The 27,291-nt window shown below is 32.2% G+C and overlaps 2 protein-coding genes across 2 annotated transcripts in view; one reads left to right on the forward strand and one right to left on the reverse strand.

Moving 5' to 3' along the window:
• LOC105115451 (LRR receptor-like serine/threonine-protein kinase GSO1) overlaps positions 1–27,291 on the reverse strand; it is a 91,794-nt gene that overhangs the window by 9,371 nt on the left and 55,132 nt on the right. The window contains exons 8-14 of the mRNA XM_011012336.1: positions 23,906–24,030; positions 23,634–23,780; positions 23,347–23,508; positions 22,749–22,907; positions 22,254–22,388; positions 22,031–22,177; positions 21,438–21,587 (exon numbers count right to left, since the gene is read on the reverse strand). Coding sequence (XP_011010638.1) covers positions 21,438–21,587; positions 22,031–22,177; positions 22,254–22,388; positions 22,749–22,907; positions 23,347–23,508; positions 23,634–23,780; positions 23,906–24,030 — 1,025 coding nt within the window. The remainder of the gene's footprint in view (positions 1–21,437; positions 21,588–22,030; positions 22,178–22,253; positions 22,389–22,748; positions 22,908–23,346; positions 23,509–23,633; positions 23,781–23,905; positions 24,031–27,291) is intronic.
• LOC105115450 (uncharacterized) lies at positions 2,127–4,541 on the forward strand. Its single transcript, XM_011012335.1, has 3 exons — positions 2,127–2,374; positions 2,823–2,971; positions 4,186–4,541. The coding sequence occupies exons 1-3, from the start codon at positions 2,251–2,253 to the stop codon at positions 4,264–4,266; spliced, it is 354 nt and encodes a 117-aa protein (XP_011010637.1). The 5' UTR covers positions 2,127–2,250; the 3' UTR covers positions 4,267–4,541.

Consider the following 27,291-nt stretch of genomic DNA (forward strand, 5'->3'; position numbering starts at 1 on the left):
TAACTGATTAATATATAAAATCTTAAAAAAGTTTACGAAAGAAAATTCAATCTCCAAAACCATATGTCTTCTTCAAAAAATCTGTCTATCTCTTAGAATTCGAAATACTAACGAAAAGCTACGTGACTTACTGTGATAAATAAGCAACAAACTGATCAAGAAGGAGGCTCTTCGTGAATTTTTGCTGCCATATCATGAAGGAAGATCAATAAAAGGCCTGCTGCATGCCGCCGCCACAAAGCCTAAGAACATGGTGGATAGTGGAGTTCTTCTGGATGTTGTAATCTGCCAGGGTTTTTCCTTCCTCTAATTGCTTTCCACAATATATGAGACGTTGGTTCTCAGGACGGATGCCTAATTCCTTCTCATAGATTTTTGCTTTCAAGTCTTCGATTGTCTCGGAGCTTTCAACATCAAGGGTGATTGTTTTGAGTCTCAGGGTTCTCACAAATATCTGCATAGTTTTCTCAAGAAACAAACAACGAAGAAACCTAGCTTGTTTAGTGATTAAAGAGAACAAGATTTTGATAAGGGCAAAGGATTGCCTGATGAAGATAATTTATAAGAGTTGTGGATTAATATTGAGTAGTAGAGTTCTATTAGAAGTTAGCAAGTTAGATAAATCCTGATAACACTTACTAACATTTTTATTTTAAAATAAATTACTATTTAATCTTTTAATTTTAGTAAAAAACTAGTTAATCATTTTAGCTTAAAAATTTTCATATTCAATCCTTTGTTTTTATCTTTGTTCATATCTTGGTTCCTTTATTAGTTTTCCATAACTGTGTTAAAACCTAAAAAACCCATAATAAACTTCGACAGAGATTCAAAAGATGTTAATGACATGAATGCATATAATCACAAAAAGAATAATTTTAGTTCCAACCATAGTTATTAAACCCGGCTCGGGGATTGACTCGGTCAAGAGGCCTGGTCCCGAGTTTCATGGGTCAACTCGGGTCGACCCGGAAAAATTAAAAAAAATAAAGTTTTAATATTTCATATAAAAAAATCTATATAAATATAAATTATACATATTGTAAACAATAAAGTTTAAAAGAATATTTTAAAAAGTTTTTTTTATCTCACATTGAAAAAACATAACTTTTTTCTTGGGAACATATAGTATTTATACTAATAAGTTTCAAATCCCACATTGAAAAAACATGATTTTTTTTCATGGGAGCATAGAGTATATATACGAAAGGATTTCAAATCCCACATTGAAAAAATATTATGTTATCTTTTTAAGTTAAAGTATTTAAACTAAAAATTTTTTTATCCCACATTGAAAAAACATGATTTTTTAATGGGAGCATAGAGTATATATATGAAAGGATTTCAAATTCCACAATGAAAAGATATTATGTTATCCTTTTAAGTTGAAGTATTTAAACCAAAAGATTTTTTATCCCACATTGAAAAAACATGATTTTTTTTCTTGAAAACATGGATTATATATACTAATGGGTTTCAAATCCCACATTAAAAAAACATTATTTTTTCATGAGAGTATAGAGTATATATACGAAAGGGTTTCAAATCCCATATGAAAACGATACTATGTTATCTTTTTAAGTTAAAATATTTAAATCAAAAGGTTTTTTATTCTAAATTGAAAAAACATGATTTTTTCCTTGGAAACATAGAGTACATATACAAAAGGGTTTTAAATCTCACATTGAAAATATATTATGTTATCATTTTAAGTTGAAATATTTAAACCAAATAGGTTTTTTATTCCACATTGAAAAAATATGACTTTTTTCTTGGAAACATAGAGTATATATACTAATGGGTTTCAAATATCATATTTGAAAGAAAAAAAAAACCGAGTCTCGTCCGGGTTTGCCCGGGTCATGGGTTAACCCGCCGAGTCACCTGGGTTTGACACAGCTAGTCTTTTATTAAACCCAAACCGGTCCGGTCACCGGGTCGACCGGGTCCCGGGTCAGGCCGGGTTTAATAACATTGTTTCCAACACAACAAGAAATCTCTACAAATGGGTTCTCTAGATTCTTTGAAACTAAAAGGACTAAATTATAATATTAGAAAATGCATGGGGACTATAATATAATTTGACACGGATTGTTATCATAAATGACATACCGTCTATGACCTCCTAATGTCTCAATGACCAGTCGTTTCTAAACTTACAACACGTCAAAACACTAGACAATGTGGCCACTCTGCTAAAACCCAAAAACCCATAGCAGGCACCTGCTTTACGGAGAGAGAGATTCAGAGATGGCAATTACATGGAAGCAAATATTCACAAACACTAAAAGGGCTTTTTCAATGCCACCACAAGGAGCGATTTCTACACCTGGGCTCTCTAGATTCTTCTCCAAATCCTCCTCTCCTTACCTCGGTAACATTTTCGTTTGAGTTCTTTCTTTTTGTGTAATCGTTAACTAAGTTCATGTTCTTGAATTAATTTCTTAATCGATTTTAGTTGTTTGGATCGAAAATGGGAATAGATTGGTGGGTTTTGCTTTAATTTTCATGTCTCCCTTTTGTTGCTCATAAAGTTTTCATTTTTTATGGCGTGCATGTGTAAAATGAAGAAAATTTGATTTTCATGTAAATAGTAACTGGAAAAGGATATTTCTTTTTGTGTGATTTTCTGTGAGAAATTAAAATGGATTTGAGTTTTGAAAGATTGAGTCTTTGGTGGATGCATTGTTTTTCATTGTGGAAACAATGATGTTTTTACAGATTTTCTGTTATAAGTTTCTTTTTCTTTGATTTTAATCTTCGCAATTAATAAGAGGCTGAGCTTGAAGAATGTTGTTACTTTTTTGTTATTTTTGTTGCAGTGAAAGTTGGAATTCCAGAGTTTCTAAATGGAATAGGGAAAGGAGTTGAAGCCCATGTGACCAAGCTTGAATCTGAAATTGGTGACTTTCACAAACTTCTTGTTACTCGGACTTTGAAGCTCAAAAAACTAGGCATCCCTTGTCAACAAGTAATTACTCTTAATCCCCAACTCAATTTGCATGAGTTTTTTTTTTAAAAAAAAAAAAAATCATGCATGTTTGTGTTTGTTTAGATTCTAACAATGTGGAGTTATTGCAAGTTGAGTGATGAAATTGGTTATTGTAAACATCTATTTAAATTCTTTTAGTCGTAGTTTTAATGGAATTGTTACTAGCTCAAAGAATCCTTGATGTTATAGCTCTTTCAGGTTATTCATCTTGTGGACTCTTTTTGATGATGCTCTACTTCTTTTGTGTTAACTTCAAAATATTCTTTCTACATAATATCAGATGTGTAGTTTAAATAACGACTCTTACCTTCTAATGGTTCTTGTTTGATTATGCTGAGTATTCACTAACTTGTCTGCAATATTTGGGAAAAGAATTATGAGAATAGGCAAAGGAATATCTGTGAAAATCTTTGCTATACAGGTGCAAGTTAGCATAACAAGATGGGTGATCGTAGAGTGCTTAGTGTGTAGGAATTTTTTGATATCCTCTAAGGAAAATTTGCATCTATGGGACTTTAGATGAAGTGGTCATACAATGAATGGTGATTCCCTATGAGTCGGTGAACTGGAATTTGGAAATAACTATCCTGCCTCTGCCTTCTTTTTCAATATATATATATTTTTTTGTCATCATCAAATGGTTGCAAAATTGTGGTGTCACTATGTTACCTTCCTCGAGATTATATCATGCAGTGTATACTCCACTATGCGGCTGTACTATTGTGCTGTATCATTTGACTCCACTAAGCCACAAACTGAACTGGTTAAGGTTGGCTGCATGTGTTCATTTGTGTTCAAAACTGTTAAACAGTAAAAAGAATAACTTAGTCCCTTTTTTGAAATGTGGGGTTGCATTCAAATCAAAAGTTTTTGTTGTCAAGTGTTATCTTTGTATAATGAGCTACTTTGCTGTAAAGTGTTTGTTTTGGTTGCCAGTTAGGTTGGCTAAGAACAAAATTTGGTCAGCATGCTTCAGTTCTATTATCAAAGTTCTAAGCAAATTCTCCTTCCTAGTTTCCTATGACTGGTTAATAGCTTTGATGTTTTCTTTACGTTGCCTCCAAAGCTAAAATTGAGTGGCTTGTGTAGAGAGGCTTGTATTTTCACCTTCAAAGTATTTTTTGAGAATCACTCCAAATCAAAGTCCCTAGAGTCATGAATTAAAACATCAACTTCTGATTTTTGTTTCGCAGAGGAAGCTGATATTGAAATATGCTCACAAGTATAGGGTGGGACTGTGGAGGCCTAGAGCTCAACCTGTGAAAGCCAGTTAGATTTTGAAGTCATTGGAGGATTACAAGGTGTATCTACACCAAAGCAGGACTGATGAACATTCTTGCATGCAATTATGGTTTGGAAGAGTTTCAGGCTGCATGATATGTTAAATCTTTTTTTATGGTTTGGTATAAAGTTTATGCTAGCCCAGAATATGTTGAATTGTTTTGAAGCAAAACAGCTTGTTAGATATTATGTAGCATCGAGGGTGTCACTCTATAGCTACTTGGCAATTTAAGAATCAAATTTCCATTACAATTCTATGCATTTGCCAGCATCATATTTCCATAACATTTCTATACACTTGCCAGCATCGTCTTTCACTGAATCAAAAATTTATGTTCCAACGAAGCTTGCCGGTTCTCCCTGCACATGAAATTGCCTGACAACTGAACTGGGCGACTCAAAACCTGTCTCCAACCCTCAGATTATTATCCTGTCTGTTGCCTTGCTTATGAAATAGTTCGAGCATGTAAAAAATAAAAAATAAAAATATAATATTTTTTAAAAAATACTTTTGTACTTGGGCTGATATCTAAAGACTGGCCACGCATACCTGGACGTGATAGGTTACTTTTCTAAGACCTTCACCTTTTCAAAGGTGTAGCAAGGGTTTTGGAATCACTCTCTAAAGATAAGGTAATAGTTATTCCATAATGGATATGTTTCAGGTCATAGGTTCCTTTTCTACAGCAGCTTTGGAATCACACTCTAAAGATAAGGTTATAGTAGTTACTTCAGAACGAATCAGGTTAAGAATTGAATGGATCGGCTTTGAAGGAAGAACAGTTAAATTTCATTAACAACTTATTTTTGTATTAAATAATTAATTGCATGTAACAACTTAATCTTTTTTTATTATATTATTAATGATGAAGATTTTCTTGAAAAGATAACAACTTAATATTTTTATTAAATAATTAATGATATTTGACAATACAATACAATGCCATGGCAGCTGCAATTTCCTACCTGAAGTAAAATACAAAGAAACATTCAAAAAATATCTTTTTTATATGCATAAAAAAGCTTTTATTGAACCTTTTTGTTACATATTATTTCAAGATTTTATAAATCTAACTTGAAGTGATCATTATGCTAGCATAATGGGTTAACTTTAAAATCTCATTTTATATATCTCTCATAATACAAAATAATAAAATAATATCAACATTTAGATTCATTATTGATAACTTCATTTCAGTTTTTTCCAGCCACAGTCTTAGAATCAGACTCCAATATTATCACCATTGCAAATTAATGTATATTATATTATTGCTCAACCAAGAAAAAAGTATTAATTTCCTTCAATATCTTAATTTGTTTACCCTATAATTTTATTTTATTTTTAAATATATTATGTCGTTGCTAAGTTAAGCAAGTCTATTTCTTACCATGTTTTTCCTTTGCATTACATCTTCATTCTAACTCCTCATTACATTAATGCAAATCTAACCATTTCATCGTGCAAAAATTGCTTAAAAAAACAATCATTTTTAATGTTACTTAAGTCTAACATAATGTAGTTGTTTTATATATTTAATTAATCGCAAGCAAAACCATGTTGCCAAGATTATAATTAGTTGCATATAAACCATGTTGACCTAATTAATCTCCAAAAGGATAGAATAACCATAACTTGAACCCCAGAATGGGGGTAGACTGTGTGGTCACTGGCGAAGCTACAGTGGAGGGAGAGGTCCTTATCCCTGCAAACATGGAGATACAAGTGCGTGGAATAACCATTGCAACACAAATTCCAAACCCAACAATATTCTGGATGTTGAGAGTCAACTTGATTCTTGCAAAAATAAAGGAAGACATGTTTGCTTTTTTGTTGTGTTTATTTATTTTATTTGAACAACAATTTGCTAACTGCCAAGAGCGGTTGTTCTTTTTCACTGTTTAGGGTCCAACATAACCCAACACACCTAGTGATGTCGGGTCCTTTGCTTGTCTGAAGGTTGGACCTTGCCAGCTCAAAAGTGATTCATTTGTCTTGTCGTCTATCTACTTTGATTGCTTTCTAAAACCTTATAAGAGTACAATTTAGTGCATTATAAAAACTATAATCTTGAGCTATAGGTTTGGGGTAAATTGGGTAGTGGCAAAGCTTTTTCCCCTAAATTTTAGATCATCAGAGATGGTTTAGCGATTGAATTTCAAGAGATGGTTTTAGTGCATGATAATATTTGGAATCTAGGTTTAATATTTCTCAACATCCTCATGTGACCATGCTAAATATACAGGTCTGTTTGTTTTTGTGTTTTAAAAAAAATTTAAAAAAAAAATAAATTTTTTCTATTTTTTTTGCTTGAAATTAATATTTTTTGTGTTTTTTTGATCATTTTAATACGCTGATATCAAAAATAATTTTTAATAAATAAAAAAATTATTTTAATACTTTTCTGAATGAAAAATACTTTGAAAAGCAACCGCAACCACACTCCCAAACAAGTTTTAGAGTTTTTAAACCCGACTCAAAGATTTATTTGAAGTAAATTTTAGGTCATGAGTTCGATAAGTTGGCCAAAGTTAATTTGATTTTTTTTATTTTATAAAAAAATAAAAGTGACATCATTGATTTTTTTTTAAAGGAAAAAAGTCAATGGTTTTTAACCGAGTGTAGACTAAGTTTTTTCCAAGTTTATAAAGTTGTAAGTAAACTCAGGTTTTTGAGTGGATTACACTAAATTAATTCTCTATATATTTTTGTTGAAATCTAACTGGTTTAGATCCCAAATCAAACTATAAGTACGGATAGGTTTTAAACAATAATGTTTTCTTTCCTTTTCTATCAAGGAGTAAATGACCACATATCCTGTGGTTTGGAGTTAAAAGTATATTCAAGAAAAATAATTTAGGTGTAGATAGTTATTTAATTATTAAGAAAAGATACACTAATAATTCGGTTGAACACGAATTTATAATGAAAGCTCAGTTTTAAGATCCTAACCCTTAACCCTCCCTCCATAATAATAATAATAATAATAATAATAATAATAATAATTTATACATCTTAGCTAGAAAAACAAAAGAAAAAGATCGGTTATCCAATCCTAATTTTTTGTTATGTCTTTTAATCAGAATTATGATTGAGTGTTCTATCAAATTTAGGTTAGATTTGATTGAGTGTTGTACCAAATTTAGGTAAGATTTTTATAATTTTTGGGATAAGACATGTTAGTCTATAATCTCCTCACTAAGTCGTGTCAAAAAAGTTGGATTAAATTAGCTGCTAACTATTGATGCACATGCAATGTTGGCATTTCATAAAAGTCATGTGAAGGACAATTATACATAGAGATGTCAAATTATTGTTCTCGATGGAGAAATTTCCTCACAAAAGGAAACAAAATCATAGAAGCGAAAGAGAAGTGAAAAACAAAAGAGAAAATTGTTCAAGCTAATTAATTGATATTTGACAAAAACAAATACATAAATGAGAAACATCAAAAGCTTATCAATTAAATTTCTTAACTCCCATTTGGGAAAAGAAAAGGAAAAACCTCCTTTTATCAAAAACCCATATTCTTAATTCTTATCATATCATGTTCTTTCATTCAAAAATTATTAAATCAAGTTTAGTTGTAACTAGAGTTGGATAATTGAACTTGAGTTTACATGAATTAATAAAAAATAAAAGGTAAAACAATATTATCTAAAGAAATAAAAAAAATAAACTGTGTTTTGACCCTATAACTAGATTATTGAAATTTAATCAGGTCAACTTTCAATAAAGTTTTTAAAATTATTTTAAACTAAGTCTTGTATTAATGTATCAAGTCAAGTCGAGTTTAATAATACTATTTTTTTTAATTTAATTTAAAATATTTTATTATTTTCTTGATTTGTTTGAATACCCTACCATCCCTAATCTTAATTTCAGAGCCATTAAATCTAGACTCCTGAATTATATACATTGAAGAACATATGCATGGAGGAAAATTTTTTTTTTATAATAAGACATGTCACTTGACTCCTGAAAATAAAACCTCTTTAAATTGAAGGCTATTGATTGAACAAGATCGGCATCCCCTTGTAACTATAGTTATTAGAACCAATGCAACGCCATGGGTTTAATTCAAAACAACATTATTTGGTATTGTTTTGAATTTTTTTAATTAAAATATTGTTGAGATCAAGAATAATAAAAAATTAAAATGATATTACTTTAAATATAAACTTTTTAAGAAATATTTGAAGTTGACTCCAACTACAACATTTAATAATTTTATTGACGGGATTTTTCTGTCAGCGCAAGAAACATATTCTTTGGTAATTAATTTACCAATAAAATCATCGACGAAAATGCTCTGTCGGTGAATCTTTTATCGGTAATATTTTGTCCGTCTGTAAATTCATTAGTAATAAAAAGATATTATTACTGATGGATTTACTGATGAAATAGACACATAAAAAAATTACCCACTTCATTCCGTCAGTATATCTCTTAAAAAATACCATCAGTATTTATTTAAATTTTTTTAAAAAAATCCATTTTATAAACTTATAAAATAATTAAATCAATATAAATCAACACTGTATAATATATACTCAAAATGCTTGGAAAAAAGGAATAAGAAAATCAACTTGAACAAATTTGCAACAAATAAATAAAATGAAAAAATAAATTCAACTAAAAAAATTCATATGAAAAAAATAAAGTTGCAATTGCTAAAAATTTAAAAATATTATAAATAAATCAACTAAAAATTGATTTCATATGAAAAAAAAATCTCACAGTAACTTTTATAAATTATGAAGAACAAAAACAATTAAAAATAAAATAAAAAAACAAATATAATGAAAAAAATCATGAAAACAGAGAGAAAAAAAGAAGAAGCTTACCTTAATATAGTTACAAGTGAACCTAAAGAGAGAGAGAAAATTTCATAAAGCATATTAATTAAAAAAAAAACTAAGAGGATAAAAGAAGAAAGAAGAAGAAGACATACCCAAGCATGGTGAAAAAGAAAAGGAGACGAGGAGAGAAGAAAAGAAAAAGAAATAGATATTGATGTTTTTTTATATATAATGAAGAAGAAGAAGAAGAAAAAGAAAAAGAAATGAGTTTGTCTCATATAAAATAACAGGATATAGGTTTTTTTATTGGGGTGTGTTAGCGATGGTTTTACCGATGGATAATTAAATATTAATATTTTTAAATTATTCCATTGGTAATTCCATCTATAATATTTAATTTAAATTTTTAATTTCATAAAAAAATTTCAGAAACCGTCAACAATCACCGATGATTTTTCAATCCATTTATAATTATGTTTGAACCATATAAATAAAAAATTTTAATTAATTGAATTTAAAAAAAAACCTTCAAATAACACCAACGACTTTTCAAGTCATTGGTGATTTTATTCATAAATAACAACAATTAACAGTGCAATTAAAAGTGAACAGCTCTAGAGCTCTCTGAAAAATACCGACAAAAAATTCCATCAGTGATTCCCTTTGTAATTGACATGATGAACAATGTTCATAGTTTACCAATCAATTTACTGACGAAATAATTCCGATAGTAATTTATTAATTTTTTGCTTTATTTTAATTTTTTTTTCACTACAGTATATACTGAGAAAATAGTTCTATCGGTAAAATCCCTCAAAAATATATTGATAGAAATATTCATTCAATATTTTTGTTTATATTTATTGATTTTTTGGTAATACTCGGTTGATCTTTAATGGAATTTATCCTAATTAATTTTGAATTATAAATTGACCTGGATAGTAACTTAAATTTAATTGTGTTAACTCTCAATTGGATTTAAAAATAATATGAGTTGTATTTTCGCGGATGAGGTGAATTGAATAGCCTTGCGTGTAACAATTAAGGGTTACATTGAGCTCGATGAGCAATCTCCATTTCAAAAACTTATGTGAGCTAGTCTACTACCAATGGCTGGGAGCCACAAGGTTCTAAAGTCTAGGGCCTAGTCCCATTACCAGAAATTCTAGGAAACATTGCATTGATCACAATAATGTTGATTGATTTTGCAACATGTTGAAATTCATGATGGAATCAATCCACAATTTTAACCTATGATAGGTCCTTTCTAGACCCCATCACCCTATCCTAAGCATTAATGGTTTTGCAGGATGAATAAGCCCTCGTATGTATAATGTTGCCTCATATGGTATATAAAGATTATCTAAAGAAAAGACATGGGGAGGAAAAATCAATCTTCTTTTCAATGCATGACTTCAATGTGAAGAGGCTATTTGGTGAAGGCCTTAAAGATAGAAGATCCTTTCCTATCCAAGTCAATTGACTAACAATGTGAAGCTTCTTCTCTTCTATTTCTCACCTTGCCAGCCAGAGGCGGAGAGCGATAAATGCAACAACCTGAACAGGAAGAACAGCATAAATGCGGGCTTGATGTTCTTCACCTAATCATACCAGAAATGTAGATATTAAAAGAGAATTATGAGCATTCAAAACAATTCATTCAAAATCTATGCTACTCTTCAGTACGAATTGTTCTATGATCCGATGTTAGTCAATAGTTATTACAATGTTAATTATTCCTGCAAACCATGCCGACAGATTGATTAACACCTTACAGTATTGAGGGCACATGCAAGTCAGATTACGTTCAAAAAATACATGCCAGGTGACAATGATAATGCCTCCGTAGCATCTATTGGAATGTAGTAGTAACCTATATATTAGGTCACAAAATTTATGGCACCATCCCTATCTTTAATCAAACACAATTTAATCACCTCACACACGAAGGTAGCAAGGGAAATATTTTACCAGTTCTGTGAAGTTGAGCAATACTAGAAAGCTTTACTTAGAAGGGGCATATATAGTCCTTTTTAGAAACACTTCCCCTCGTGTTTCCATGATATTTAAAGCACACGTATCAGCCCTGGTTTGATAAGCATCTCAGAAAAGAGGTTTCTTTGGTCACTAGATTAACCCATAGATTAATAAGTTTATCCGGGTCATATCAGCCCTGGTTTTTTTAGAAAAAATCATCTTAGTTTTTTATAAATCATTAGTGTTGACTTGACTTAGCTAAGTTTAGCCGAATAAATAAAAATACTAAGAACATGGACGTACATGTCAACCCATTTTGTAAAAATAAAAATTCAGTCTAGTTCAAGCTCCAAGTGGTATATTACCCATTAGATGAAAAAGTATTTGACAAACACAATCCAAATGATCTGAATCACCCAATAGCTATAGAATGTTTTTCTTGTTTCGTAGCTGCTTCAAGAAGAAAATTCTTAAGAGGTTTCATATCAAGTGGAGGATAAGTCATAGACAAATTGAAACAAATTTTGGGAGCTTATATATATATATACATATTCTTGGCCTCTGACTTTGCTCTTCATTTAACTTGGATCGATTCTGAATCAAATTATGAAATGAATAATTTTCCTGAATAATACTGTCCCTTAATCTTGACAAGTTGGAAATTGGGATTGAGTTTTCAAAAGCATGAGGTTTCTTTTATTGTCTTAATATTGTATTTAAACATACCAAAAACTCATTTTTCATTCATTTGAAACCTACCAATTAGTTACTTGAAAGTCGACTTTCTTGTTAACATAACTACAGTTTCAAACACAAGTACAGTATATTTGACAATGTGTTAATGCTGGCTGGGTATACTTTTGGGCTAACTATAATCTTAAAAATTGTTTGGTTTTTTTTTTTAAAAAACTTGCTTTATATTTTAAATTATGAGAAAAACTTGGATTAAATAAAAGCTACAATTTATAATATTTTTAAAATTTGTTCTTAGAAACTATAACAGCAAAAGTTACTATAATATCAAAAACTTGCAATCAATCATATTAATCCTTGTACAATATAGACGATGTTGATGAATCAAAAAGCAAACCAAAAGGAAGAAAACAATATGTTCATAAATGAAGGCACATGGATACATGTGAGAATTTGTGGGTATAACATATAATTGAATAAAAACACGGGTAATTTGTGATTTGTTTTGCAACAAGGCAGTCTACAAAAGAAGAGCAAGATTGTGGTCCTTAGTTCAAGCTTCAAGTGGTATATTACCCATTAGATGAAACAGTATTTAACAACCACGATCCAAATGATCTGAATCACCCAGTAGCTATAGAATGTTACGAGTAAAAAACTATGCTAAGGTTTTACATAAACTCATTTTTTACATAAATTTATCTGAATCACTTTTTAAATGTTAACTTTACTAGATTGATTTATTATCGAGTTGATTCATAAAACTATGCTAAGTTTTTACATAAAATCATTTTTATTGTAATTTGTTTAGCTGTCCTGATTTTAATTTAATTTAAAATTTATGTTATTAAATTGTTAAATCAATTTAATAACTAAGTTATTAGATTAATTTTAAAATGATATTGTTCTAATAAAAAAAATTAAAAATGTTCTTTAGAATTGAGTTAACTGAAATCAATCTCAAAATCCATTTGAAATGAAACTTGAACCAAGTTAGATTTCTAGCCTGTTTTCCATCACTCCTAAACATTCATGGCAGAATCTTCCACAGGACGGTGCTAGGTTTAATAGCTATTATCTCTGTAATATATATTACAAATTTCTATATTTCTTTTAATTTTATAATATTATCCATGATTGTGTATCTCCTATATTTTTTCACGCCTAGTAAAATTAAATCCATTTTAAACAAGAACCGTGCTAAGCAAAATAATAATAATAATAATAATAATAATAATAATAATGAGAATAAACTCTCACTTGTAATTCAAGATTTCATCCAAATATATTGCAAATTATTCAATTATACAAATCTAAATTACTTTTTTTCCAAGTTGAAATTCCAAATTCTGAATCATCCAAAAATGTTTTCAGGCTTCATCATCAGAATGATGCACTATCACTTTATTCACTGCATCATGTGAATGATATTATGTCACGTGCTCAATAATTTTTGGTGACATCAATAACCCTTATAGTTTAGGTGTGATTAATAAGTATCTAAGTTTTCTATGTGCGAAAAAAGTCCTTCCCTACCAATTTTGGATTTATAATGAACATGCCCACATGTTTTGCACTTGATCAACTCTGTATTTTGAAGGTAATACAATAAGTAAAAGTTTGGATACATGTCAATTTTATGGTATCCTAAGCCGATGAGTTTGTCAATTTCTCTAAATCCCAAAGTATCGTCAAAGTCTTTCAAAAGATAAAAAAAAAAAAACCCAGTCGTGTTTTCATTATGTTCTTCATTTATGATTGAACATTGACTAGCATAACCCTGATTCATTTTCATCTTATCTATAACCAAAGTTCTATAAAGATTATTATTGTTATATATAATTTCATGCATGTTGCTAGAACTATAAGTTGACTCAATTATCCTTTCTATAATGGTCTCATGAGGAACATATGGTTCTTTGTGTGCAAACCAACACACGTATCTCTTCACGAATCTTTTTTTTTATAGAAGATGCATCGTTACAATATCTGAATCAAGAAAATTTTTATTTTTACATCTCGTACATGGACATCTAATATTGCTTTTGTTAATATTTCTCAAATTAAATAGTGCATAATTAATAAAACCCCGAACCCTATTACAACAATCCATCCTACGCAACCCTTTAGGTGAATCTTGATACATTCATAAATGATCATCCATTACTTATGTCAAACTTATATAGAATATTGACGACAACATGTATTAATTAATTATGTAAACAAAATATTGGTTTGAGTATTTTAATTATTTTTCTACTTCAATATATATATATATATATATATATATATTAAATACCACTGACAGGGTTACTGAAGGAACAACTCTGTCTGTATATTTAGAGAGAGTTGAAAAATAATTATTGCAAATATCACTTCTACGGTTAACTCACTAATAGAATTACAGATGATATTCTATTGATGATATGTTATATTTATCGATGGATAAATAAAAACACTGATGACATTACGTCCGATTTTCTTGTCGATGATATGTTAAATTTACCAATAAAGATATCAACAGAATGTAGTGAATACTTTTTTTTATGTGCTTTTGTCGTCTGTAAATTTATCAATATATTTATTACTAACAAACAATAAATTATAGATGAGAGTTTTTTTGACAGATTGTTTCCATTCATTAACCCATTGGTAATATACACACTGATAAATTATAAGTGTAAATACTGAAAAAAATAATAAGTAAAACTATTAAATTTGATAGTAAATTGTGTTTGGTTAATGTTTTAGGACAAAAGTAACAAGTATGAAAGAGAGAGAGAGAGAGAAAGAGAGAGAGACGCAAAATAAAAAGTCCACATAGAAAAATTCAACTCTAAAACCATGTCTTCAAAAAATTTATCTCTATATTTTAGAATTCAAAATAATTACTAAAAGCTACATGACATAGTGTGATAAATAAGCAACAAATTAATCAACATGTCCAAAGTGTCGCGCGTGATTATCCTCTTGGGTGGTATCAGGAAATGGGTTAAAAAAGGATTTTTTGTCTTTTATTAGTGGAGAGAGGGAATGAAAATCACCATTTAGTATTTTTGTCACTAGTAACAATAATAGGTCCTAGAGATCGAACACAAGGACTGGTTGCTTAAACAAAAGATATTAACACCCCTAATATGCTCTACCTAAGATAAGCTGCATTGTTTATTGTCTAATATATACTGAGGTGTTGTGTTTTCTAATTGTTGGCCTGTTAAAGGTTTAAGAAAAATTCTTTTTAGTAAGAAGATCATTATCTTATCAGATAAAACCTAACTATTCTAATGTAAATAAAAAAAGAAGTATTTCGTATTTAATTTTAAGAATATGTCTTATGTATATGTTTAAAATCTCAGATATTAAAAGAAAAGAAAATAATGTTTTTTGGTATTTTTAAAATATTGGTCTAGTTCTCATGACTTTAATAAACTAATTTTTAAAATTCAAAATGCATATTAATACATATTTTTTGAATTTTTTGTTGTATGAAAATATGATATGAAAATTTCTTATAAGTTTAAGAGACTTAACCGTATGCATGAAAACAAGATATTTTTTTTGTTTTTTATATATATTTTTTTTGCAGTATTTTAGAGAAAATCAAATATTTTAATATTGAATTTGTATCTTATAGTATAAAAATATAAACCAATATTAATATAAAATGGTAGAAAAATACATGAGAAAATCACAAATGTTTTTGAAAGGATTTTTTGTTGTTTTTTTTATATATTATATTTATAATTATATATTAAAATATATTAGGATGGGCTTAGCCCAGTTATGTGGGCTAAGCCTACCCCGGTGAGGCCGAGTCTGACTTAAAAGGAATTAGTACAAAGTCGACCTAAAAAGCAATTAGGCTAAGGTTAGCCTAACATAGTAACGCCAAAATCAACTTGAATTAGGGGTTGGGCCGATTTCAGCGCAATGTACTCTATACTAGAAGGGATTAGGTTAGACCCGTCCCAGATGTTTTGGTCTAGGCAAGCATTGGTCCAACCTAGAAATAATGGCTCTTTACTATTCACATGCTACGTGAACAGTAGAGAGTGAATTATAATTCACTATCCACTGTTCATTAGTAGAACAATGAAGATTGGAGGGAGAGAAGAAGAAGAAGAAAGAGAAGGGGAAGCGGACCTACGATGGCTTATGGTGATGTGGTGGCGGTGAGGAGGAAGAATGACGGTGGTTTGCGGTGGTGATGCAACTAACAGTAATAGAAATAGAGAGAGAGAAAGACTATTTTTTTTCTTTCATTCTTTGTTTTTTTTTTGTTGTTTTCCCTTTTCTTTTCTTTGTTGATTTTTTTTTGTTTTTCTCGTCTGTTTTCCTTTCTATGTTTCTCTCTATTTTTCTTTTTCTGTCCCTTTTTTGTTCTCTCTCTTGTTTTCTCCTCCTTTCCTCTCTTGTCCCCTAGTATTGACCTTTATCTAATAATAACGTAGGGATATTCTGGCTAGACGGCCATTAGGTAGCTGCCTGCAAGGCTTGTCCCCTTTGTTTTTTCATCTGGTAGTAAGCCATGGTTGTGAGTTTTGTTGGTTTTTTAGAAAGAGGGAGAGTGGTGCTGCAGGGGAAGTAAAGGAACAATCTTCTTTTTCCCTTGCCTGTGGTGTGTCTAGGGGAAGGAGAAGATGCACAGTGCCGTATAAAATGACACTTTTTCCTCTCTATTTTTTAATATGAATAGTGAATGAAGTGATGTTGTTTTGAATGAAACTCATCGTTTCATTTAAAAGAAAATGGCGCTAGAAAGCTTTTGTTCCCAAATCAGTCCTTAATTTTCAACTTATTCAATCAAGCCCTCAATTGATATTTTGATTTTAAGAATCAATTCAATTACATCTCTGCCAAATTCAAAAGCTAGCCCTGAAATTGACTACTCTTTTCACTTTGGTTCTTGGTTTTGAATTGGTGTATTTTAACCCTTAATTGATCAACAAACTTTCAATTTCTTCAATTTAACCCTGATTTGGTCAATTCCATCCCCTATATTTACGTGTCTTTTCTAGTTTGGTCCTTAGTTTTGGTTTTTTTCAATCAAGTCCCTAAGTGCCATCAAACTTCAATGTTTATGCAATTAAGTCATTGATTTGACCAAATTAACTCTTAAAAATTGTAATACGACCTCCAAACTTTAATTTCTTCAAATTAAAGGTAAAATTGACTTAAAAATTATTTTTTTTGCAATTTAACCCTTCATAAACTCAATTAATCTTTCAACAAAATCTAATTGAGTCTTTAAACGTCTGATTTTAAACTTTTCTTCCTCCAATTAAATTGAAAACATATTGTTCAATTTTAATTTTTATATTTTTGAACTTCCACAACTAATCTTTGATCATTTTTTGGGCGTCCCTATATCTTTGTTTTACTTCTATATATTTTTTTTTTCTTCTGATAATATTTTTTTATTTCTTTGTATTTTTTTTGTGTGAGGATAAAAAAATGAGAAGCAACACAAAGTATAACAAAGATCCATTCCCTTCTCAACTAAGTTAGCTTTCTCAGCTCCTTGACTAACTCATTATCTTCATTCACTTCAATGATTCCCCATTTATGCTGGCTCCTCAATCTTTCTATTCCTGTTGGAACTCTCATTCCATGAGAGTCTAGGAAGAACGATGATGATTGGAAACTATGTCGATAGTTACGGAGCTGGCAAAGACATGTCAATTGTGTGATCCCAGCAGGCAAAGAAGATTCAAGACTCCCTTTCAAATCAAGTATTTCCAAGTACTTGAGCTTCCTTATGGACTCTGAAAGCTCACTTATCATGGTCCATCTCAAACTTAAGTATCTCAAATGAATCATTTCAACCAATTCAGGTAGGAAGCTGGAAAGGGGAGCTCGATCTAAATTCAATGCTCTCAATAGCTTGGTTTATATATTGCTACAGTAGGAAGCTTATTCATGTTATTTATTCTTTACTAAATAATATTAACTGATTCTTTTAACTAACAAATAAGATTAACAGTTACTAACAACATTCTAACCATTTCATTCTTTAATCTTTTGACATGTGGTAGGACTAAAGCTTTTGATATCTTTACATTCCCTCTCAATTGCAGGCTTGGAGGAGCCAAACATAAGATTGAAATAGGTAATTTGTATGATTAAGCTTGATCGTCACAGTAGTAGAAATCATAAGAAGCAGACAGTTAATAGAAGATTGAACAATTTGAAATTAAGAAGTAGTCACCATTTTAAAACGAAATGTTCAAAATTCTTAATTTTTCTAACAACCTTTTCGTTTCCTTGTACCATTACTAGCCAAATTGAATTTAATGAGGGGCGAATGAATTAGGGTTCTCCTATATCCTTGAAATTATAGAGGAATAAAGAAAAACAACTCTCAGAAAAATTACAATTAAATCATCTAATCTTAAAACAATACTCCAATTGTTGATATAAAAGTTTAAAACCGATTTAATTAAAAAGAATTCAAAATTAAGTGCAAAATGGGCTTGAAAGAGACCCAACAGGAGAGAAAAATCTGAAATAAACTCTTGATGTTCAAAATAGCCCACAAGTAAGGCTTTAATAGCTAGGGCTGAGAAAATTGCCAAAATAGATAAATACTGATTATTCAATAAATAAATAAAATATTGCCTTGTTTTAAGTTTAGACTTATGTTCTTTCAGCAAACAAAATTTTTGCTTTACCACATTCCACCTTGCTGGTATGATCCTTCGGTTCTATCAATTATTTTTTTAATTGAGAAAATACGATACTGTAAACTATTACAATTGTGAATAAATTCCATATTATTAGGGATATAGTAATCACAAGAAGCCAAGAAATATTCGTTGGTTGCTCAACAAAATTAAGACATAACAAAGAAACAAACAATTACTGATACAAGCACAAGGACAAACACAAGTCACATCAAAACAGAAAGGCTAAGCAACAAAAACACTTCCACGGATCACTTCTCACTGGCAAATTGCTAAACATGCAGTGAGCAACCATTGATTTGGAATGCGACTGCTTCTCCACAGAGGATTACAACAAATTCAGAAAGCAGCCCCCACGCTCCTGACAAGATCCAATCACCTTCTGAATCTGGACAACTTGGGAAAGTTTATAGCCAAAAAGCAGTAGCAAGTGTCGATGCATTCTTCAATGAAGTAAAACCACCTGCGTCGCCAATGCGGAATTATGCACAGTACTGCTGCAATTGTCAACACCACAGTTATGTAACACGCACCAAAGCTGGCATAGAAAGTGTCCATGTCTATGAAGCCACCATCTCCATTGAAATCGTTAGGCACTCTCGCTGATGGTGATTCTGTTTTGTCGCAGCTGTTTTGCAATGGAAGTCCACAAAGAAGAGGATTCCCTTTATAACTGCTTTCATCAAAGGTACCAAATTGATTTTTCATCTCCGGTGTTCTTCCTGACAAATTATTGTACGACACGTTGAAAACAGATAGAAAGGTCAGTTCAACGAGTTGTGCAGGAATTCTCCCATTCAAGTTGTTGTGAGAGAGATCCAAGCTCTCTATCTGCTTCAGATTAGAGAAAGATGGAGGGATCAATCCAGTGAGATTATTTTGTGACAGATTTAGAGAATATATCCCACTTAAGTTTCCCCATTCTGTCGGGATTTCTCCAGTGAATCTGTTACAAGAAAGATCCATAACAGACATGTAACGAAGGATATCGCCTTCGTAAGTGTAGAAATTTTTCTTTGCTGTAAGCTCTACAGCTATTTTTACGTCAATCTCTGGCCACAAAGTTTTGTCATAACGATTAAAACCTTCGTTCTCCAAGTCTCTTACCCCTATGGATGCAGATATTTCTTCCTCGATTCCACCATCTTGTGACGCCCCGCCGCTGGGGGCCAGAGATTTTTCATCTGATGCCGTAAAATTTAAATTGCTCAAACATGAGGGTAACGGACCAGAAAAGTTATTTTCTGAAAGATCCAATATGCTTAATTTTCTTAACAAGCATAACTGATGAGGAAGTTTCCCATTGAATTGATTAGATTTGAGAACAAAAATGCTCAATTCCGAAAGGCTATCAATCCAATTTGGAATGGGCCCAGTTAAGTTGTTATCGCCGAGATCTAATGTCACCAACGAAGAGAGATTATAAAAATCGTATGGCAGTGGACCGCTCAATCTATTTCCGTATAGGTGGACATAGCGTAAATGTGTTGCATTGAAGCCCAACGGTAATGTCCCACACAGATTGTTTTCAGAAAGATCTAAAAATTCAAGCGCTGAAGAATTGAAATATTCTATTGGAATGGTACCTTCAAACTGATTTCTGGACAAATCAATTGCCAGATCAAAGCGGTTTAGTGACGAGTTCCCAATTCCCCTTGGAAGCATGCCCGACAAAAGATTGTTACTGATATCAAACCACGAAAATGATGATGCAAGAGAAAAGGTACCCGATACTTGTCCTGCAAATTTGTTTCCATCGAGAAAGAGGTACTCTAGGCCACTCATGTTGAACACAGAGAGTGGTAATCGCCCTGTGAAATTGTTATTGGACAGCTTCAAAAACCACAACGAGGAGCCTACTGTTGGCAAATTATGCTCAAGCAGTTCACAAGACATGTGATTGTTGGAAAGATCCAAGTATTTGAGAGAGCTCATATTCCCAAAACAAGGAGGAATACAACCAGTAAGGTTGTTGTTAGCCATCATGAAGTTCTTCAAACGTGGAAAAATCGAACATATGTTTCTTGCAACTTGACCATGTATGTTGTTGCCAGATATATCTACTGTCTGAAGGTTGGGTGTTGGATGTTGTGGCAGCTGCAAAGGACCGCCTATAAATGAGGTGTCTCTCAAATATAGTCGATCTAACTTTGTATTATTCTCAAACAGCCAAGATGGGAAAGGTTGTCCAACGAATTTGTTGTGGGATAGATCAACAAACACCAAATCATGTTGGCTACGCAGGAAGTTTGGAAATCCAGCCTCGAGTGGTTTTGGAGTACAGTTTGAAGCACTAAAGAAAAGAAGCTGGAACTTTGGAACTAAAGGCTGAAAACTGGGTGCAGCTATTAGCTCATTGTTATCGCATTCAATGAACTTGAGGTTGGAGAGGCTCATAAATGAACCAAATGATATTGGAACTTGAAAGTAGTTATTTGAAACTTTGAGGTATCTAAGCTGCGTAAGATGGGAAAGGTGACTAGAGGCAATATTTCCCTCCAATTGGTTGTGAGATAAATCCAAGGATCGTAGAGATGATAGATTTCCCAAACAAGGAGGGAGTACGCCCTTTAGATTGTTTCCGGAGAGACGTAGATGTTCAAGATTCTTCAGTTCACACCAGCCTGTAGAATATATCCATATGTTCATTGTTAAGGGAATAGGAATATATCAATTATGTAATTGCTAAGTACGGTTTTAAAGTTTTTGTTGATTTTTGTTTCAATAGCTAGGTCGGTTTTAGATTATATTTAAACAGCTTTCTTTGTTATATATATATATATTAGAGATTGGTCATTTAGATTTTTGATATCCATAATTTTTTTAATTAAAAGTTTTCTAGGAAGGAGAAATTTTAGAGATTGAGAAACCCTAGATTTTATCCTTTGCTAAATGTAGCGTAAAGTTAGGAGTAAGCCTTCAATTGACACCAACCTATACAATTTATCTGGAAATAGTCAAAATATATAGTGTTGAAAGAATCTTGAGCGGATGGAGAGTTGTTAATTTACCTTGAGCGGGCAGGGTGCCATTGAGGTCACAGTAACCAGCATGCAATTCTTTAAGAGCGGGCAATGCTCCGATGTTCTGGAGAAAGTTTAATGGGAGAGAAATATAATCTAGATACAATTCTTCAAGGGTGCTCGAATTGAAGAAAGTTCCTGTGAAAAAGAAAGAAGAAAAGGTATGATGAAAATAGTAACCATTCCATTCAATATTAGTAATTAAGATTATAAGAAACTAAACACTGATTAAGCAGTATCCTTGAGAGAAAGGGTCTTGAGGGATGGTTGTATGCCTTAATTAAGTTGTTAAGAGGAGGATGATTCTGTTATTTCTTGCGTGCGTAATCCTCCTACCATTATATATATATATATATATATATACTTCCCCACATTCTGTTAAGAGGAGGGATGGTTTATTCTATTGTTGACTAACTCTAACTGACTCCATGCATCTGCCAGCTACCCTTAATTTAAGACTCAGAAATTTTAGTGATTGAGTAAACTTCTAGTTTAATAAAACATAGATATAACACAAATATCTAGTGAACAGCTGTTATTTGGATTTCAATACTCTTATAACTGTTCATTTGTAGAATTACCTTCAGCAGGTAGGGTGCTACGGAGGTCAACTCCGGGCAATGATAGGACTTTAAGAGTAGACCAGTGTCCAATGTTCCTAAGAAAGCCTGCTGGGAGAGAAGAAGAACCGAGGAACACTTCTTCAAGGCTAGACGAATTAGACAACCCTGTGGAACAGATCAAATAAATCCATCAATATATTATAAATATCATATTGTTTTAGGCACCAAAACTGTCACTGACCTTTCCCAAAGTGTTTAAATGTACTAGAACTGGCATGTAAGGTCTTGAGGGATGGCAACGCTCCCAATGACTCTATCAAAATGCTTTCCTTGAAGTCAGACGATTCCAGATACAAGATTTCTAATTTCCTTAAACCTGTGATAGAGATAATTAACAATAAATAATGATTATTTACAATAATTCAATAATTTATAATATTAGAGTAAATATACAAGACATAGCATAAGTTTTTAAATTAAAATAATTTTTTAATATGATATTAAAATTTTATTAATTAAATATTCACCTTCATTTATTTTTAAAAAAAATTAAAAAATTGAACAAAAGTTAATAGCGTGTAGATGTAAGTTTCAAATTATTTCACTCGTTAAAGAATTAATTATATAAACCCTTTTTAAGGCTTCATCCAAACAATTACTTAGGGGTTAATACACGTGTAATTATTAAACCTCACTAGGGAATGCCATCCGAGGTAGGAATGATTTACAACTTTACCATTGAGACCAGTTGATCCTGTGAACCTATTGCTTGACAGATCTAGAGATTTGAGAGTTGAAAATCCACTGAGAGATGATAAAACGCTGTCGTTCAATTTATTGTCACTCAGATAAAGTTCCTCCAAATTCCTCAACCCTGAAGCTAGCACTTGAAAACCTGAAAGAAGATTGTCAGAAGGATAGAGTGGAAGTATCCATTTTGTGTATTGTAATATAATCATCTGTTAATCAGAAGGAAAACAGAGGAATGACTCTGTTATTTCTTGCGTGCGTAATCCATTTACAACTTCCCCACATGCATTACACGATTTATTATATTGTTAACTAACTCTAACCGTCTCTTAACAACTTCTAACACGTGTCCATGCATCTGCCAGCTACCCTAATTAATCTGCACTAACAGTGACCATAATAACAGCTGTAACAATATATACCTTTAATCATCCTAATTTTGATCTCTTCCGGTCTTATTAGAAAAACAATTTATATATAAATCTTTAGAGATGAAAGCTCAGTCAAACATGATGAAATTAATGCTATCATTAATTACTAAGTAGATATAAAGTCCTCAATTTTCTTAAGAGAATGCAACTTACTATTGATACCAGTAGATGATCCTGTCAGCAGATTGCCTGACAGATCCAAAGACTTGAGAGATGAAAACCCACTTAGAGATGAAAAGATGCTATCGTTGCATTGATTCCCAAATAGGTCAAGGTTCTCCAGCTTTTTCAACCTTGATGACAGGACTTTGAGACCTGCATGATGTCTCTCAAAATTAAGCATACTGGAAGGAAATAAACGCATAGAAGCTAAATCATATGAGAAGGAGAAAAGAAAATGTTTCAAAGCTAAATAATTAAACGGTCACCATCGAAGCTACCTGATCCTGTCAGCTGATTGTCTGACAGGTCCAAAGACTTGAGAGATGAAAACCCACTTAGAGATGAAAAAATGCTATCGTTGCACTGATTCCCACGTAGGTCAAGGTTCTCCAGCTTTTTCAACCTTGATGACAAGACTTTGAGACCTGCATGATGTTTCTCAAAATTAAGCATACTGGAAGGAAATAAACGCATAGAAGCTAAATCATATGCGAAGGAGAAAAGAAAATGTTTCAGAGCTAAATAATTAAACGGTGACCATCGAAGCTCCCTGATCCTGTCAGCTGATTGCCTGACAGATAGAAAGACTTGAGAGATGAAAACCCACTTCGAGATGAAAAAATGCTATCGTTGCACTGATTCCCACGTAGGACAAGGTTCTCCAGCTTTTTCAACCTCGATGACAAGACTTTGAGACCTGCATGATGTCTCTCCAAATTAAGCATACTGGAAGGAAATAAACGCATAGAAGCTAAATCATATGAGAATTACATATGAAAAGAAAATTTTTCAAAGCTATATAATTAAACGGTCACCATCCAAGCTACCTGATCCTGTGATCTCCTCATTGGCTGACAGATACAAAGACTTGAGAGATGAAAGCCCATTGAAGCATGATAAAATGCTTTTATCATCATTAAATCGGTTCTCCCTTAGGTCAAGTCCCTCCAGTTTCCTCAGTTTTGATGATAGGACTTCGAAGCCTGGAAGAGAAACACATCAAAGCAAGATAATTGACATTAAACACCAGCTAGCCCCTTCATCAGCGTAATCTCAGTATAAGATTCACACAATGATATGAATTTACTTTACGACTGCAAGAACAGAAGCATTGAACCGACCTTGATTCTCAGAGCAACCAACCAGTCCATTATAACTCAAATCAAGACGTTGCAATTCCTTAAAAGGCAGAAACAAAGATGCGTTGAGAACCCCATCCCCCAAGCTCTGATCCCATGCTTCAAAAAGAAAGAGTTGGATCACTCGCCTTGTAGTGTTATCACACTCGATCCGAGACCACTCACAACAATTACTACTGTACTCCACCCAATCTCCCAAGGAAAGGTCATTTGGGTCGATCAAAGCTTTGATCTCTAAGAGACCAATTCTCTCATCCTCGAAACACCCATAACAACGACCACACCAGTCGCCAACCAAAGTCAATAATGCTAGCAACATCCAAGCCCCCATTTTTTTCATCATCATCTTGGATAATTCTATGAAGTACTACGTAGAATATTGTTGTTTGTTATGTCATATGTGCATTCGGCCATCCATTTGTTGCACATGAAATGGCAACCAACCTAACAATCACCCCCTTTGCCATTCATGTGGGGCAACTGTCCTCTTGCTTCTTCAACATAAGCTTGCATCTTGCAGCTCTTCCAAGCTTTCCATTTTGAGAGCATCTTTGGCCAAGTTTACAGGTACTTGCCAAACCTTTCAATCATCAGAGTAACCAAAGCACACCTTTTCTCACACAAAAGGATCACTATAACCAGATGGTCTGTCACATCACATCTGAATAGAGTTAACGCTTGTCTCTAGAACAACATTCCCCTTCGAGCATATCAACCATGCTCGGTCCGAAATGATTCATTAAGCCTCACATCAAGGCTTATAACACCCCCTCAAATGGATATTTCAAGTGCGACAATCATTATCTGAGTATCTCAATATTTAACGGTTCCACTTAAAACCCAATCTCCTAGCTAGAACTTCTTAGGCCATATCTATCCATCGTACTGTCTTTTTGTATATATAACCATTCGCTGCTGACGTGGTGGTTTGACTGGTCAGAGTACTGATATGTCAGGTGACGTGCCTGATGACTGTGCAGAATTGCTGACGTGGCTGAGGAAGTGGACAGTCACCCCGCCGGCTCGTGCGACGGTTTCAGACGTCCGATTTCGACGTGGTTTTCACCAGTGGCTTCGTCTTTTCCTCCTCTACATAGTGGTATGGTCAAAACACAATTTTGACAACTTTCATTTTTGAGCAAAATCAAACACCACTTTAAACCTTGAGCTCTGATACCAATTATTGTGAATTCCGACCGGTGATGTACTGATATTTGCTCATAGGAGGCCAAGCACACTGACACAATATTTAACGTGGTTCGGCAAAACCGCCTACATCCACGGGAGAAGCCATTACATTATGTAGGGATAGTACAAGATTTACAACAATAGAGGAGGAGGAATCGTCCCTTTTTTCACAACTCTCAACCTCACTCTATTTCTCTATTTTTAGTGCTGCAATGGCAGCCTACTCTCTCCTACATTTCTCACATCTTTGGCTCTTTTCTTTCTCTCTCACTTTGCTCTCTTACATATGCCTCTATTTATAGGCATTCATGGAGGCTATTCTTGGTTTGTTGTCAACATTTGGTGGCTACCAACTCTAGCTCATTCAACAATTGTGGCCACCAACTCTATCTCATTCAACAATGGTGGCTACCAATAGTCAATGATTGGTGTCATCCATTTGTTGCACATGAAATGCTAACCAACCTAACACTTGTTGTGTACACTACTCTGGTTTTTCTTCATATATAGACATGGAAAGTCATGTGTTCTGAACAATTGATTTGATCTTGTGGAATACAAAAATTTCTTCCTCAACATTTTTCATGGAATGAAGTGATTTCCCGGTAGCTTCCCCATCCACTTGCACTTCTTTTTCTCCGTAGACTTGTGAAGTCGGTCAAGATTCCCAATATATTATCGACATCATCAATTGTTACTAATTTGGTTGAAGAAAGAAATATCTGTTAGGCTGATTTACTTCCATATTAATTATTCTTGGATTCTTAATCTGAATTATATATATTAGTCCATTCAAAACAAATTCATTTTCTTTTTTATAAATATATTTATACAACTACGAAAGAAGAAAAATATACATTGATTAAAATATTATTGATGTGTTTGAATGAAGAAGGTTAGGGCAGAGATGACCATCATAGACACCGCGTGGGCCAACAAAATTGAAAACAAAAGACAATATCAATGGCTTGCCAAAAAAAAAAGTTTTATGTTAAATTTATCTATATGTGAAATTACTTGATTAACTAAACTTAATCCTGTAATATTGAATTATTTGATGAAAACATTATCTAAAACATGATTAATTGACATATTTAAAGTCAAATAAAAAAAAACCCTAATTATTTTTAATATTAAAATTATTTTCCAACATAAACTCTATAACATAAAATAAATTGTGATTACTGTTTGAGCAATTGATTTGATCGTGGGACCCATAATTATTTTCGTTAGTCTGTTAATGTTTTTCTTCAAGCTTGTGGAACGGGGTGTTCCTCCAGCTTGTAGTGTAAGCTACTTTGCTTTTTTTCTTCGTAGACTTGGGAAGTCATTTGTTCGAACATTTGCAGCTCTCTCTTTCTCTCTATTTTCTTCACATTCTCACAATCCTCTTCACATCTTGCTCTCTTTCTCTTGGTGCCCTTTTATAGGTGTTGTAACCCAATTTTGGATTCACTAAAATTTTTTAGGAATGTTATTTTATCTTATTATTCATGACAAAAAAATATAATAAATAAAAAAAGAAAAAAAAGAGTTTAAAATATATTTTCTGTCAAAACCGAGTCCACCAGGTCAATACGGGTTAAACGATGTCGACCGGGATGAAAAA

The sequence above is a fragment of the Populus euphratica genome, unplaced genomic scaffold, assembly GCF_000495115.2.
Source record: "Populus euphratica unplaced genomic scaffold, PopEup_1.0 scaffold703.1, whole genome shotgun sequence".
NCBI classification, from domain to species: domain Eukaryota; kingdom Viridiplantae; phylum Streptophyta; class Magnoliopsida; order Malpighiales; family Salicaceae; genus Populus; species Populus euphratica.